Here is a 17,631-nt window from a genome sequence, read left to right as displayed (position 1 = left end):
ACTTCTTACAGTTGAGCTCTAGTTCTAATATTCAAAACTTTTTTATCTTTATGTCTTTAGACTAATCTAAATCACAAATACAATGAAAGAAATGATAGGAATGGCTTATATCCAGACAAATTCCATGAGTTTACAGCCTATCTTGAGGCTAGTGTTGTATCAGCTAAACTTATCCTTCATTCTGCTACTGGCTCATAATATTTGTCTAGAACTCTTGATGAATTATTCTTTTTGATGACTGATTTTTTGAGGTGTATGGAATCAGATGGGATGAGGTATAATAGTCAACATTAAAAGAAGTAAGAGTTGGAAGCCAATGCAACCACACAAAAGCCAGACCTGGGTAGCTTCATCAGGACTGGCATCCTGCCTGCAGTGAGAATGAAGAATCCCAAACGAAAGGACCAGAAAATATCTTCAACAATATTATAGAAGAAAATTTCCCTAACCTAAGAAAGAGATGACCGCAAACATACAAGAAGTCCTCCGAACCGCAAGTACATTGAGCCAGAAAAAAATTATTCCCAACACATAATAGTCAAAGCAACAAGTGTTAAAAATAAAGAAAAAATACTAAAGAATAAGGGAAAAAAACAGATAATTTATAAACCAGACCAATAAGTATTAGAACTGGCTTTTCAATAGAGTCTGGAAAAGCTAGAAGACCTTGGACTGAAGTCATACAGACCCTAAAAGTACTCAAATGCTAACCCAGGTTGGTATAATCAGCAAAACTGTCAGTTACCATAAATAGAGAGGACATTTTAGTACAAAAGCAAATTTACACATTATCTTCCCAACAATCATGCACTATAAAAGTAATAGATGAAAAACTCTCCCACTATCAGGGAAATTATAGCCTAGGAAAATCAAGTAACTAATCTTCTTGCAACAAACCCCAAATAAGAAAAGAACACAGGCATAATTCTACGTCTAACAACAAAGATATCAGTAAACAAAAATCACTATCCTTTAATATCTTTTAATATCAGTGGACTCAATTCTGCAATAAAAAGGCATAGAGTATCGTACTGTATACATAAACAGTATTCAGCATGTTGCTGCATACCGCAAACTCATCTCAGCATCAAAGACAGGCACTACCTAAGAATACAAAGTTGGGAAAAATTTCTAAGCAAATTGTTTGAGAGAATATGCTGGAGAGGCCATCCTAATATCAAATAAAATAGATTTTCAACCAAAAGTCATCCAAGAAAATAAAACAAGCAAGAAAAGTTTTTGCTCATCAAGAAAAAAAAATCTATCAGGATGAACTTTCAACCCTGAACATCTATTCTCCAAATACAAGGGCATCAACATTCATAAAAGAAATGCTACTAAAGGCAGAGCAGAGCCTGGCCTACCTGGCGGCTCATAGAGGCTAAGCAACTGCGATTGGGAACAGAAAATCAGAACTTCTGTTTTCACCTGGAGGCAACTTTCAGACAGGAGCGGAGCCTGGCCTACCTGCCAGGTGGAACAGCTGCTCATAGAGGCTGAGCAACTGGTGAGTGGGAGACCAAGACTGCAGGGGAGCAGAGAGATCACTGCGGAGTGCACTCGGAAAGTGCACACCTTAACTCGCCCAGCCCCGCCCTGCCCGATCCAGCAATTGGGAACAGAAAATTAGAACTTCTGTTTCCACCCAGAGGCGACTTCTGGACGCAGAGCGGAGCCTGGCCTACCTGCCAGGCGGAGCGGCGGCTCATAGAGGCTGAGCAACTGTGATTGGGAACAGAAAATTAGAACTTCTGTTTCCACTCAGAGGCAACTTCCAGACTCAGAGCGGAGCCTGGCCTACATGCCAGGCGGAACGGCGGCTCATAGAGGCTGAGCAACTGCGATTGGGAACAGAAAATTAGAACTTCTGTTTCCACCCAGAGGCGACTTCTGGACGCAGAGCGGAGCCTGGCCTACCTGCCAGGCGGAACGGAGGCTCATAGAGGCTGAGCAACTGCGATTGGGAACAGAAAATTAGAACTTCTGTTTCCACTCAGAGGCAACTTCCAGACTCAGAGCGGAGCCTGGCCTACCTGCCAGGCGGAACAGCGGCTCATAGAGGCTGAGCAACTGCAATTGGGAACAGAAAATCAGAACTTCTGTTTCCACCCAGAGGCGACTTCTGGACGCAGAGCGGAGCTTGCCCTACGTGCCAGGCAGAATGGCGGCTCATAGAGGCTGAGCCACTGCGATTGGGAACAGAAAATTAGAACTTCTGTTTCCACTCGGAGGCGACTTCCGGACGCAGAGCAGAGCCTGGCCTACCTGCCAGGTGGAACGGCGGCTCATAGAGGCTGAGCAACTGTGCCTGATCCAGCAAACAGAAACAGAACGTTGGAACTTCTGCTCACACCCGACGACTCTGAGGCATAAAACTGGGCTTGACCCATCTGAAACGTCAACCAGTGGAGAACCAGGGATATATACCAGATACAAGGGAAAGGTAAGAACATATCACTGACAACAAAATGGCAAGAGGAAAGAGAAAGAGTATGTCCCAAGGGAACCAAGACAATCTAGCAACACCAGAGCCCAGCTCTCCCATAACAGCAAACATCGGAACTCCAAACACTCCAGAAAAAGAAGACACAGACCTGAAATAATGCCTCAAGATGCTGATAGAGTTAATTAAACAAGAAAGAGAGGAAAAGCAAAAAGATTCAGAAGCTTTTAAAGAAGAAACAAGAAAAACACTCAAAGAACTCAAAGAACTAGAGGGAAACAGAACCAAAGAAATAAAGGAATGGAAGAGGGAAATTAAAACAGAGGTGGCAAAGTAAAGAAAACACTAAAAGAGATAACCCTAGAGTCAGAACACCAAAAAAAGAAATCAGGAGTCACAAAAGCAAGCATTTCCAATAGATTACAAGAGATCAAAGAGAGAATCTAGGAGGCAGAAGACAATATTGCAAACATAGACAAAACAGCCAGAGAAGATGCAAAAAACAAAAAGCTCCTAACCTAAAATATCCAGGAAATCCAAGACACAAAGAGAAGACCGAACCTAAGGATAATAGGAATAGAAGAGGGAGAAGAGTATCAACTAAGAGGCACAGTAAATATCTTCAAAACAATCATAGAAGAAAACTTACCTACCCTCAAGAATGAGATGACCATGAGCATAAAAGAATCCTTCAGAACTCCAAATAGGTTGGACCAGAAAAGAAATACCTCCCGACACATAATAGTAAAAACATCAAGCGCCCAAAGTAAAGGAAGAATACTAAAAGCAGTAAGGGAAAAAGATCAAGTAACATATAAAGGCAGACCAATCAGACTCACACCCGATTTCTCAACAGAGACTATGAAAGCTAGAAGAGTCTGGACAGACATCATGCACTCCTTAAGAGAGTACAAGTGCCAGCCCAAGCTGCTATACCCAGCAAAACTATCAATCACCATCGATGGAGAGACAAAGATATTTCAAGACAAATCAAAATTCACACAATATCTGACCACAAACCCAGCACTACAACGAATTATAGGTGGCAAACCCAATACAATGAGGGATAACACAGCCTAGTAAGAACAAGAAAACTCCTAAACAAGAAAACTAAAAGAAGAAAAAAAAAAACACAGACACAACTCAACCCAAAAAAGCAATAATGACAGGAAACAGAAACAACTATTCCTTGATATCTATTAACATAAATGGTCTCAACTCCCCAATAAAGAAACATTGACTATCAGACTGGATACATAAACAAAATCCAGCCTTTTGCAGCATACAGGAAACTCATCTCAGAGACAAAGACAGACACTATCTCAGAGTAAAAGGGTGGGAAAAAAACTTCCAAGCAAACAGCTCCAAGAAGCAAGCTGGAGTGGATATTCTAATATCGAATAAAGTAAATTTCCAACCAAAAGTTATCAAAAAAGATAAGGAAGGACACTTTTTACTCATTACCGGGGAAATTTGTCAGGAGGAGCTCTCAATCCTTAACATATATAATCCAAATAAAAAATCACCCACATTCATAAAAGAAACTATACTAAAGCTCAAAAAATACATTTCACCCAACACAATAATAGTGGGAGACTTAAATACCCCACTCTCACCAATGGACAGATTAGGGAAACAGAAACTGAACAAAGACACTGCAAAACTAGCAGAGACTTTGAACCAACTAGAATTAATAAATATATACAGAACATACTATCCCAAAGTAAAAGAATACCCCTTCTTCTCACCACCCGATGGCACCTTCTCGAAAATTGACCACATAATTGGACACAGTATGAGCCTCCATCGATATAAGAAGATTGAAATACTCCCATGCATCCTCTCAGATCACCATGGTCTACGGCTGGTCTTTAACAACAACAAAGACAACAAAAAGCCCACATACACATGGAAACTAAACAATGCTCTGTTAAAGAATAGCAGGGTCAAAGAAGAAATAAAGAAAGAAATTAAGGATTTTCTAGAATTCAACGAAAACGAAAACACAGCATACCCAAAGCTATGGGATGCAATGAAAGCAGTATTGAGAGGAAAACTCATAGCCCTAAGTGCTTCCAAAAAGAAACTGGAGAGAGCTCACATCAGCAATCTCACAGCACAGCTAAAAGCCCTAGAACAAAAGGAAGCAGATATACCCAAAAGGAGTAGACGGCAAGAAATAATCAAAATTAGGGCAGAAATAGACCTAATAGAAACAAAAAGAACCATTGAAAAAAATCAACAAAACCAAGAGTTGGTTCTTTGAGAAAGTCAACAAGATTGGTAAACCCCTAGCCAGACTAGCTAGAGGGAAAAGAGAGAGTATCCAAATTAACAAAATCAGAGAGAAAATTAAGGACATAACAACTGAAACTGAGGAAATTCAAGAAATCATTAGATGCTACTACAAAAACTTATACTCCACAAAATTCGAAAATCTGGAGGAAATGGATGAATTTTTAGACAGATATAAGGTCCCAAAGTTAAACCAGGACCAAGTAAACCATCTAAATAACCCTATAACACCTAAAGAAATAGAAAAAGTCATCAAAAGCCTCTTAACCAAAAAAAGCCCAGGTCCAGACAGTTTCAGTGCAGAATTTTATCAGACTTTTATTGAGGATATAACACCAATACTCGCCAAACTATTCCAAAAGATAGAATCAGATGGAATATTACCCAACTCATTTTTTGAAGCTACAATAACCCTCGTACCTAAACCACACAAAGACCCTACAAGGAAAGAGAACTTCAGACCAATCTCACATATGAACATTGATGCAAAAATATTCAACAAAATCCTTGCAAACAGAATCCAAGAACACATCAAAACGATCATTCATCATGACCAAGTAGGCTTCATCCCTGGGATGCACGGATGATTTAATATAAGGAAATCCATCAATGTAATCCACCATATAAACAAACTCAAAGACCAAAATCACATGATCATCTCACTAGACGCTGAGAAAGCATTTGACAAAATCCAACATCCCTTCATGTTAAAAGCCTGGCAAGAACAGGAATCCAAGGCCCATACATAAACATAATAAAAGCAATATACAGCAAACCAACAGCCAACATCAAACTTAATGGCGAGAAACTTGAAGCAATTCAACTAAAATCAGGGACTTGACAAGGCTGCCCACTCTCCCTCTACCTATTCAACATAGTACTGGAAGTCCTGGCTGGAGCAATTAGACAGCAAAAGGAGATCAAGGGGATACAAATCGGAAAGGAAGAGATAAAAACATCACTCTTTGCCGATGACATGATAGTGTACTTGAGTGACCCAAAAATTCCACCAGAGAACTCCTACAGCTGATGAACAAGTTCAGCAAAGTGGCAGGATACAAAATTAACTCAAACAAATCAGTACCCTTCCTGTACTCAAAGGACAAACATGTGGAGAAAGAAATTATGGAAAACGTACCCTTCACAATCATTACAAAATCTATGAAATACCTTGGTGTGACTCTAACTAAGCAAGTGAAGGACCTGTATGACAAGAACTTCAAACGTCTAAAGAAAGAAATTGAGGAGGATCTCAGAAAATGGAAAGATCTCTCATGCTCATTGATTGGAAAAATCAACATCTCAAAAATGGACATCCTACCAAAAGCAATCTACAGATTCAATGCAATCCCCATCAAAATTCCAACCCAGTTCTTCATGGAATTGGAAAGATCAATGTGCAATTTCATATGGAATAACAAAAGACCTAGAATAGCGAAATCCATCCTCAAAAACAAAAAAAATCTGCGGGAATCACTATCCCTGACCTCAAGCTATATTACAAGGCAATTATGCTGAAAACTGCATAGTACTGGTACAGAAATAGGCATGTGGATCAATTGAATAGAATAGAAGATCCAGAAATGAGCCCTCATGTATATGGCCACCTGATTTTTGACAAAGGAGCAGTAAACATTCAATGGAAAAAGGACAGCCTATTCAACAAATGGTGCTGGTCCAACTGGCACTCAACATGCAAAAGAATGAAAATAGACCCGTTCTTATCTCCTTGTACAAAGCTCAAGTGTAAGTGGATTAAAGATCTCCACATTAAACCAGATACACTGAAACTATTAGATGAGAAAGTAGGGAAAACTTTAGAACACATAGGTACAGGAGAAAATTTCCTGAACAAAACACCAATGGCCTAAGCTCTAAGGTCAAAGATTAACAAATGGGACTTAATGAGATTGCAAAGTTTCTGTAAGGCTAAAGACATCGTCAAGAAAACAAAACGGCAACCAACAGAATGGGAAAAGATCTTTACCAACACCACATCAGATAGAGGCCTAATATCCAAGGTGTACAAGGAACTCAAAAAGCTAGACACCAGAGAATCAAATAACCCTATTAAAAAATGGGGTACAGAGCTAAACAAAACGTTTTCAGTTGAGGAACACCGAATGGCCGAGAAACTTCTGAGGAAGTGCTCGACATTCTTAGCCATCAGGGAAATGCAAATCAAAACAACCCTGAAATTCCACCTCACACCAGTCAGATTGGCCAAGATCCAAAACTCAGATGACAGCAGATGCTGGCGAGCCTGAGGAGAAAGAGGAACACTTCTCCACTGTTGGTGGGGTTTCAAGCTAATACAACCACTCTGGAAATCTGTCTGTCGATACCTCAGAAAATTGGATATAGTACTACCTGAAGACCCAGCTATTCCACTTCTGGGCATATACTCCAGAGACACTTTAATACACAACAAAGATATATGCACCACAATGTTCATAGCAGCTCTATTTATAATAGCCAGAAGCTGGAAGGAACCTAGATGTCCTTTCAGAAGATGAATGGATACAAAAATTGTGGTACATATACACAATGGAATACTACTCAGCCACCAGAAACAATGACTTAACCAAATTCTTAAGAAAATGGCTGCATCTAGAGAATATCATCCTGAGTGAGATAACCCAGTCACAAAAGAACAGACATAATATGCAGTCACTGATAGTGGGATGCTAACCCCAGAGGCTTGCACTCCCCCAGAAACAACTCACAGATTCTATGAAGTCCAAGAAATAAAGAAAACAAAAAAAAATATACATATATTTACAAACAAGAAGACTGACTGTTTCCATGTTTCGTTTTGTTTTGCATGTACTTTACGCTTATTATAACTATTGGGTTTTCAATGCGTACTGTCGGGCCCTTGAAAAAAATCAAGTACTGACTAAAAAAAAAATATTCTCTTGGTTTAAAAAAAAAAAAAGAATGCTGATGACTGAGCTGGGTTTCCAGTAGTCTCAAAGAGTGGTATGTGAACTCAAGAGTTCATGGTGCCATCTACCATTAACACATCCTACTTTGTAATGACACATTCTTTAATGTTTTTAAATGCTATGTGTAAATAAAATAACATGTCAGAGCCTTAAAAAAAAGAAATGCTACTAAAGCTCAAAGAATATATTGCACCACACAAAATAATAGTGGGGGAACTCAACGTCCCACTCTCATCAATGGACAGGTCATGGAAGAAGAAACTTAACAGAGACACAGTGAAACTCACAGAAGTTATGAATCAAATGGATTTAACAAACGTCTATAAAACATTTCATTCTAAAACAAAATAATATACCTTTGTCTTATCTTCTCATAGCACCCCCAAAAATGACCATATAGTCAGTTACAAAAGAGGCATTAAAAGATACAAGAATATAAAAATAATCTCATGCATCCTATCAGATCACCATGTACTAATATTGGTCTTCAACAACAGCAAAACAACAAAAAGCTCACATACACATGGAAGCTTAGCAATGCTCTACTCATTGATAGCTTGGTCAAGGAAGAAATAAAGAAAGAAATAAAAGACTTTTTAGAAATTAATTAAAATAAAGTCACAAATTCCCAAAGTAATGGGATACCATGAAAGCAGTGCTAAGACATAAAGTAAAGTCTCTGAGAACCCCCTAAAAGAAATTGGAGAGAGCACACACTAACTGTTTGCCAGCACACCTGATAGCTTTTTTAAAAAAAGTATCAATAAAGTATCAAATATACCCAAAAAGACTAAATGGAAGGAAATAATCAAACCAATAGGTGATATCAACCAAACAGAAACAAAAAGAACTATGCAAAGAATCAACAAAACCGAGAGCTGGTTCTTTGAGAAAACCAAAAAGATCAATAATTCCTTAGCCATATTAAATAGAGGGCACAGAAAGAGTATCTCCATTAACAGTATTAGGAATGGAAGGAAAGATACAACAACAGAATCTAAGGAAATTTAAGAAATCACCAGATCCTACTACAAAATGATATACTCAACAGAACCAAAAAAATATAAAGGAAATAGACAATTTTCTAGACAAATTACAGGTACCAAAATTAAATCTATATAAGGTTAACTATCTACATGGCACCAAACCCCTTTGAAAATAAAAACAGTCATGAAAAGCCTCCCAACTACAAAAAAGCCCAAGACCTAATATTTATAGTGTCGATCTCTATCAGAATTTCATAGAAGTCCTAATACCAATACACTCCACAATATTCCAGAAAATAGAAGAACTACTACCCAACACATTTTTCAAAGCCACAATTTAGTTCATTCCCTAAAGTACACAAAGACTTTACAAATGAGAAGAACTTTAGACTAATTTCCCTCATGAACTTTGAAGCAAAACTATTCAATAAAATTCCTTTTTTTCTTTTCTCCTTAAAAATTTATTTTAAGAAACAGAAATATATGTACATATATTTAAGGACATTTTGGCATTAATAATTCAAAATTATTTTTTTATTGAAGAACTTTATTTAAAAAAACGAAGATAAATGTACTAATTTTAAGCATTTTTTTAAGGTTTGGTATTCTGCATTCAGATCTTACTAGTTACAGTGAGCAAAAAGTACATGCAAAACGGGATGTAACCCGAAATTATTAAACGTTTTCTTAGTGTCTAAGAATTGAGCCTAATGTTTTTTTTTCTTGATCTTCACACAGATTGTTAGTTATTTCTGGGGCAGTCCAAGCTTCTGGGGTTAGCAACCCACTATCAGTGACTGCATATTATGTCTGTTCTTTTTTGACTGGGTTATCTCACTCAGGATGATATTCTCTAGATGCAACCATTTTCTTAAGAACTTGGTTAAGAAACAAAGCATACTGTCAAGCCCTTGAAAAAAATCAAGTACTGACTAAAAAATATATTCACATGGTTTTATGTAAAATTTATTTTAATGTCTGAAAAAACAGTACTGACCAAAATGTATAATTTTAAGCAAAAAAATGTATAAAATCTGTACATTTATCTTTGTTTTGCAAAATAAAGTCCTTTAAAAAATAAATAAAAGAAAGAAACAAAGATAAATGTACAAATTTTAAGCATTCTTGCATAAAAGGGCATGAATGCATTTTTTATCAGTGCTTTGTTTTTTAAGTTTGGTAGTGTGCATTAAGGTCTTACTTGTTACAATGAGCGTAAAGTACTTGTAAAACAGGATGTAACATGGAATCAGTCAAAGTTTTATTGGGGTGTAAGGACAAAGCATAATGGTCTTATCTTTTCTTTTCTTTTCTTTTTCTTTTCTTGAACTTCATATTGTCTGTGAGATGTTTCTTTGGTGTTCAGAGCTTTCTGGGGTTAGTATCCAATTATCAGTGACTGCATATTGTGTCTATATTATTTTGTGACTTGGTTATCTCACTCAGGATGATATTCTCTAGATGCATCCATTTCCTAAAGAATTTCGTAAAGTCATTGTTTCTGGTAGAGGAATAGTATTCCATTGTGTAAATGTACCACAATTTTTGTATTCATTCATCTACTGAAGGACATCTGGGTACTTTCCAGCTTCTGGCTATTATAAATAGAGCAGCTATGAACATTGTCGTGCATGTGTCTTTGTAGTATGTTGGAGCTTTTATGGGGCAAATGCCCAGAAGTGGAATAACTAGGTATTCAGGTAGTATTATGTCCAATTTTCTGAGGAATCACCAGATATATTTCAAGAGTGGTTGTACCAGTTTACAACCCCACCAACAGTGGAGAAGTGTTCACAAAACCATAGAACATTTAGGCACAGGAGAAAAATTCCTAAACAGAATATCAATGGCTCATGCTCTAAAGTCAAATATTGACAAGTGGGACTTAATGATATTGCAAAGTTTCTGTAAGCCTAAGGACACTGTCAAGAAAACAAAACGGCAACCAACAGAGTGGGAAAAGATCTTAAACAACCGCACATGTGAAATGCCGAATATTCAAGGTATACAAAGAACTAAAATGTTAGATACCAGAGAACCAAACACCCTATTAAACATGGGGTACAGAGCTAAACAAAAAGTTCTCAATTGAGGAATATTGAATGGCTGAGAAGCATCTAAGAAATTTCTTGATATCATTAACCATCAGGGAAATGTAAATCAAAACAACACAGAGATTCCACCTCACCAGTAAGATTGGCCATGATGAAAAATTCATATGACAGCAGATAAAATCCTTTACATGTTACATTCTGTCCTACATGTACTTTATGCTTATGGTAACTAGTGGGATTTCAATGCATCCTATCAATCTTCTAAAAGAATTAAATACTGTCAAAAACACTCATGTAGTGATATGCCAAAATACCTTTAAAAATCCATACATGTATTCCTCTTTTTTTTTCAAATACATTTGTAAATGGAAAAAAATATTGCAGTCTGAATACAAGAACACATCAAAATAATCATTCACCCATGTTCTAGTAGAGTATATGCCAGTTATGAAAGGATGAATAAATACATGAAAATCTATCAATTTAATCCACTATTATAAAGAAAAAACTCAAAGAAAAAAACCCATAACTCTTTCTCTAGATGGTGAAAAAGCATTTGAAACAATTTTACACCCCTTTATGTTAAAAGTCTTGAAACGATCATTAATTCAAGGCTCATACTTAAACATAGTAAAAACAATATCCAGAAAAACAGTAGCCAGTATCAAAATAAATGATGAGAAATTTAAAGCAATTCTACTAAAATCAATGACTAGACAAGGCTACCCACTCTTACCCTACCTATTCAATAAAGTACTGAAAATACTAATCAGAGCATCCAGACAGCAAAAAGTGGTCAGAGAAATACAAATTTGAAAGGAAGAAATTAAAATATCACTTTGTACAGATGATAGGACAGTATACTTAAAGAACTCCCAAAAGTCTACAATGGAACTTTTTCAGCTGAAAACAACTTCAGCGATGTGGCTGTATATAAAATTAATTGGAATAATTAAGTAGCCTTCCTCTAATCAAATAGGCTGAGAAAAAAACCTAGATAATTATCTCAGTTTCCAATAGTCACAAAGAGTATAAAATACCATGGAGTGACCATAACCACACAAGTGAAGGATCTGTATGATAGGAACTTCAAGTTTCTGAAGAAGGAAATTGATAAAGATCTCAAAAAGAAGAAAGATCTCTCATGCTCATGGATTAGGAGGATCATCCTAGTAAAAATGGCCATCTTTTCGAAGGCAATTTAAAAATTCAATGCAAAACCTATCAAAATTCCAACCCAATCCTTCATAGAGTTAGAAATAGCAATTTGCAAGTTTATTTGGAATAATATAAAACCCAGGATATAAAGATGTATACTTGAAAATAAATAAATCCTGAGGAAATCACCATCCCTGACTTCAAGCTTTATTAAAGATCAATTGAGATAAAAACTACATGGTATTGGTACAGATACAGGCAGGTCGATCAATGGAATAGTATTAAAGACCCAGAAATAAACTCACACACTTTGGTCACTTGATTCTTGACAAAGGAGCTAAAACCAATCAATGAAAAAAGGACAGCCTCTATAAAAAGGTGCTGGTTCAAATGACTGCTGGTTAAAGGTCCAGTTAGCATGGAGAAGAATGCAAATTTACCCATTCTTATCTCCTTGTACAAATCTCATGTACATGTGGATCAAATACCTCCATGTAAAACGAGGTACACTGAAACTAATTAAACAGAAAGTTGAGAAGAGGTTAAAACATATAGACACAGGGCAAAATGTCCTGAACCGAACACCAATGAATTACGCTCTAATATGAAAAATGGATGAGTGGGATCTCATGATATTGCTAAGCTTCTATAAGGCAAAGGACACTGTCAAAAGACAAAACAGCTATCAACAGATTTAGAAAAAAAATTTGACAAAACCTACATCTGATAGAGGGATAGTATCCAATATAAAGAAAAAGCTCAAGAAGTTAGACTCTAGACAATCAAATAATCCAATGTAAATGTGGGGTACAGATCTAAACAAAAAATTCTGAACTTAGAAATATTGAAAGGTTGAGAGGTTTCTAAAAATGTCTAACATCTCTAGTCACCAGGGCAATGGCAATTAAAACATTGCTAAGATTTCATCTCATACCAGTCAGAATAAATAAGATCAAAAACTCAGATGAACAGCAGATGCTTCAAGGGTGTGGAGTAACAGGAACACTCCTGCACTGTTTGTGGGATTGTATACTGGTATAACAACTTTATAAATAAATCTGGTGGTTTTTGAGAAATTGGACATAGTACCACCTCAGGACCCAGCTATACTTCTCCTGGGAATATACTCAAAAGAAGCTCCAAAATCTACCAAGGATACATGCTCCACCATGTTCAATGGAGCCTTTTTAATAATATACAGTAGTTACAAAAATTCAGATGTCTTTCAAAAGAGAAATGGATAAACAAATTGTAGTATATATACACAACTGAGCACTACTCGGCTATTAAAAACAATAACTTCATGAAATTTCTAGGCAAATGGATGGAAATTGAATCTACCATCATGAGTGAAGTAACCCAGTCACAATAAAACACTCATGGTATGTACTCACTTATAAACTGATACTAGTACCTAATGATCAGAAACCCAAGAAACCATTCACATAACTTATGAAGCTCAAAAAAAGGAAGGCTAAAATGTGTATGTCTCAGTATTTCTTAGAAGAAAGAAGAAAACCTTCATTGCAGGAAATAAAGGGACAAACAGAGGTGCTGGGATAGGAGAAAAGATCATCCAGAGACTGCCTCACCTCTAGATACACTCCTTGTGCATGCAGTAAACCCAAGCACTATTGGTGATGCCAATGAGTTCTACTTGCAAGAACCAGAATGGAATCTTTTTTTCAGGGCTCTGGCAGAGCCATACAGATACAGAGGAGAATGCTAGCAGGTAACCATCAGACTGAACACAAGGACCCCAAAGAAAGAGGCACAGAAAGGACTGAAGGAGGTGAAAAGTTCTGAAGTCCCATAGGAAGAACAAGTTTTCAACTAATCAAACCCACCACAGTACCAGGGACTAAAATACCATCCAATGAGTACACATGGAGAGACACATGGTCCCAAATGCATATGCAGCAGAGGATAGCATTTTCGGACATCAATAGAAGAAGAGGCTTCTGTTCTGGTGAAAGCTCATTGTCCCAGTTTAGAGAACACCAAGGATCTGAGGTGGGATACAGTAGTTTGAAGAGGGAGCACCTTCATAGAGACAGTGGGAGTGAGAATGGAAACAGAATTGTGGAAAAGGATTAACATCTGAAAAATAAATGCAGAGAATATCCAATAAAATATTAGAAGTAAAAGAGAAGCAAGATTCTAATCTATAGATAACAGAAAAGGGACTCAGAAATTTTATTTCTACCGCTCATGTGAAATGTCACTGGAAGGCCATCTGGCCACAACAATGTGACTGGCCTCAGACTTATTGTGCCTGTCCCTACTGTGAGCATCTAAATGTCACTGCTGTTCTTTGTATTTAGCCACTTCTGTGGAGCAGAAGTTGAATTAAGGTATGTTCCTGCATACTTCAGCCCTATGGTTTTTTATAACTTGTTTTACTTTTGTGTGTTTTCCCAGGGAACAACGGTAATAACATCACTGACATCAGTGCTGCATGACAGTAAGGAGTTCCCCAACCCAGAGACGTTTGACCCTGGACACTTTCTAGATGCCAATGGAAACTTTAAGAAAAGTGACTACTTCATGCCTTTCTCAACAGGTAATAGAAACTCATTTCCATGGTTTCAGCGACATGAAAATCTGTGGAGACTTAACAGTGGCTCTGAATTGTGGGTAGAGTTGCAGTTTATGCCCAATCAGCAGCATGCCTATCCACTTCTCAGTGTTCTTCCTAGAATGCAAACTTCATTTACACTTTACTCTGTCACCGTAGAAATGAATGCATCAGAATTTAAATCCATGTTTCTTTTGCTGTGACACTCACCTTCATCCTCAGTTAGGACAATACTAAGTCTCAAAAATATAGAAAATCATCAGCAGAGAGCCTAAAGTACCCTTGTCAATCACAAGAATGAACAGTACTTTTTAAGATGCCGCTGGACAGGGTAATGAGTAATTCTCACATTTTCTGGGTCAATGAGAAGAAATTAGCAAATTTCTTGCTGCAACCTTAATATTTACAACAGGAAAATATATTATCATTCTAATAATTGAATTTACAATCACTTCATTTCATAGATAACAGAGAATCACAAGAATAGCATACATATCAAAGGGGACACATTTGATCAGGACATTTCTATGTGTTTTTAATACTGAAAAAATAAAAGATCATCATGAAACGATGAAGATGTTGTATTTGTGCCAGAATGTCTTCAGTGATCACTGAGAGACCTCTTCTTTTACAGTCAAGCCAAAAATAATGGATTTTAAATATTAATATGTGGCATATGAACTGCTTTTGAATTTGTAGCTTCTTTCCTTGGATTTGATTTTGATAGTAAACTCAGAATCATTCTTCTTGAGTCTCCCATAAAGTTTGATTATAAGTGTGAACAACCACACCTTGCTAAAAGATATTATTGAACAATGTAATTCTCAAGATTATATGTTATCTAGAAAACAAATTTGTTATATGTTTGACAGTCTAGTAGTCCTTTTTGCTAGTCACTTGTCTCACCACACATACAAAGACTTATAATGCCTTCATCAATTCTTGTGTCAGTTAAAAGTACATTTAAGAATAAAAGATAGTAATCTTCTTTGACTGTTTTTTTTCCCCCTAGGAAAACGGATTTGTGCTGGAGAGGGCTTGGCCCGCATGGAGTTGTTTCTATTCCTGACAACCATATTACAGAACTTTAAACTGAAATTACTTGTTCACCCAAGAGATATTGATACAACCCCAGTGGTGAATGGATTTGCCTCTGTCCCGCCTACTTACCAGCTCTGCTTTATTCCTTTTTAAAGATATCAGGCTTTCTGGACACTGTGATGTTGCTCTCCGCAATTTCCTTCTCATCTTGATTCACCTCCTTCCCTATATCCTCTATCCTGCCGCAGATAACCCTCTTTTCTCAAGATCCAGCAAGTACATGAAATTTCTAGAGTTGTAGCACAAATACACTTTTATTTTCTCTTTGATTTAACAGATGCATGATTCCTTGTGCTTATGTTTATCAATTTTTAATTTAAAAAAAATTTCAACTTAAATTATAATTATCACAAAAAATTCCTAGTCATTTTTATATCTTGCATATTTTCAATAATAATTATAATTGACTTGGGTACCTGTACTCTGATTTGCTTACAATTTAGGTAAGAAAATAGTATTTCAATACAACTTTGTGGGCCGATAAAAAAGAAGCATAAAAATGAAAGAGAAATTGCTAGGGATACATATTGTTTGCTAAAGTGATTTCTTGCAAAGAAGAAAAACTGTGTGTGTGTGTGTGTGTGTGTGTGTGTGTGTGTGTGTGTTTCTGTATGTCTGTTTTTGAGTGTGTCTGTTTTTATGACCAAGCATGATATTGTGTACTTTTTATACAAACATTGAAGGGCATAACAACAAGAGAGCCCTGTTGCTTGTTCAACATCCAGACAAGCTAACTTAGTGAGCCTCAAAATGACAATAGGAAACAACAATCAGTTTTCCTTAATATTTCTTAACATCAGAGGACTCAATCCCAAAATAAAAAGACATAAACTACCTCACAAGATAAATAAACTGGACACAGAATTTTGCTGCACAGAGGAAAAAACACTTCAGTGACAGACACAAGAACGCAGTTTTAAATTCTGGAAAATAATTTCCAAGTAAATTTTCCCAAGAAACAAGCTGGAATTGCCATTCTAATATAGATTTAAATCAATTTTCTACCAAAATTTATCAAAAAAGATAAGGAAGAACACTTTGTATCTATCAAAGGAAAAATCTACCAAGGTCAACTCTCAACTCTAAACATCTATGTTACAAATACACGGGCACCCATATTCATAAAAGAAACTTTACTATTGCTCAAAGCACACATTGCACATAATATAATAATGGTGGTAGACTTTAATATTCCACTCTTAGAAAAAGACATATTGTGGAAACAGAAATCACACAGAGTCATAGTAAAGACTAACAGAAATTGTGACCCAAATGGATTTAACTGATATTTACAAACCATTTTATCCAAAAACAAAAGGATATACAATCTTCTCAGCATTTCATGGTACCTTCAATAAACTTGACGCTTTGCTAGGTCACAATAGAGGCCTAAACAGATAATAGAAAATAGAATTGATCTAATGTATCTTATGAGATCACTGGGGACTATGACTAGTCTTCCATAACAACCAGAAAGAACACAAAGCATACATACACATGAAAGCCGAAGAAATATCTACTCATGATAACTTGGTCAAGGAACAAAATAAAGAAATTAAAGGCTTTCTAATTTAATGAAAATGAACACACAACTTACCAAAACTTATAAGACACAACGAAAGGAGTGATAAGATGAAACTCATAACTCTTGGTGTCTTCAAAAGAAACTGGAGAGAGTATACACTCACAGCTTGAGAGCACAACTGAAAATTTTAGAACAAAAGGAAGCAAATACACTCAAGAAAAATGAACACAGAAACATATATAATCTCAGGGCTGATATAAACTAAGTAGAAACAGAAATAACTATACAAGGAATCAACAAAACCAGGAACCGGTTCTTTGTGGAAATCAACAAGATAGATAAACCCTTAACCAGACTAACCAGAGGGCACAGAGACAGTAACCAAATTAACAGTATCAGAAAGCAGAAGTTAGATATTACAACAGAAACTTAGGAAACTTTAAAAACGGATATGATCCTACTACAAAAGCCTATACTCACAAAACTGAAAAATCTGTATGAAATGGACATAAATCTAGACAGATACCAGGTACTAAAGTTAAT

The 17,631-nt window shown here is 36.4% G+C and overlaps 1 protein-coding gene across 1 annotated transcript in view; it reads left to right on the top strand.

The window, feature by feature from the left end:
- The window catches only part of LOC308417019 (cytochrome P450 2C29-like), a gene marked incomplete at both ends in the record, with an annotated part of 43,794 nt that extends 28,138 nt beyond the window's left edge, over window positions 1-15,656 (top strand). Inside the window, 2 exons of the mRNA XM_080912104.1 lie at window positions 14,306-14,447; window positions 15,475-15,656. Coding sequence (XP_080768230.1) covers window positions 14,306-14,447; window positions 15,475-15,656 — 324 coding nt within the window. The remainder of the gene's footprint in view (window positions 1-14,305; window positions 14,448-15,474) is intronic.
- Window positions 15,657-17,631: the final 1,975 nt, after the last annotated feature.

Source organism: Micromys minutus (assembly GCF_963924665.1).
Source record: "Micromys minutus genome assembly, chromosome: 2".
Taxonomy (NCBI): Eukaryota; Metazoa; Chordata; class Mammalia; order Rodentia; family Muridae; genus Micromys; species Micromys minutus.
The sequence above is the reverse complement of the archived record's forward strand: the minus strand, read 5'-3'. Positions and strand labels throughout refer to the sequence as shown.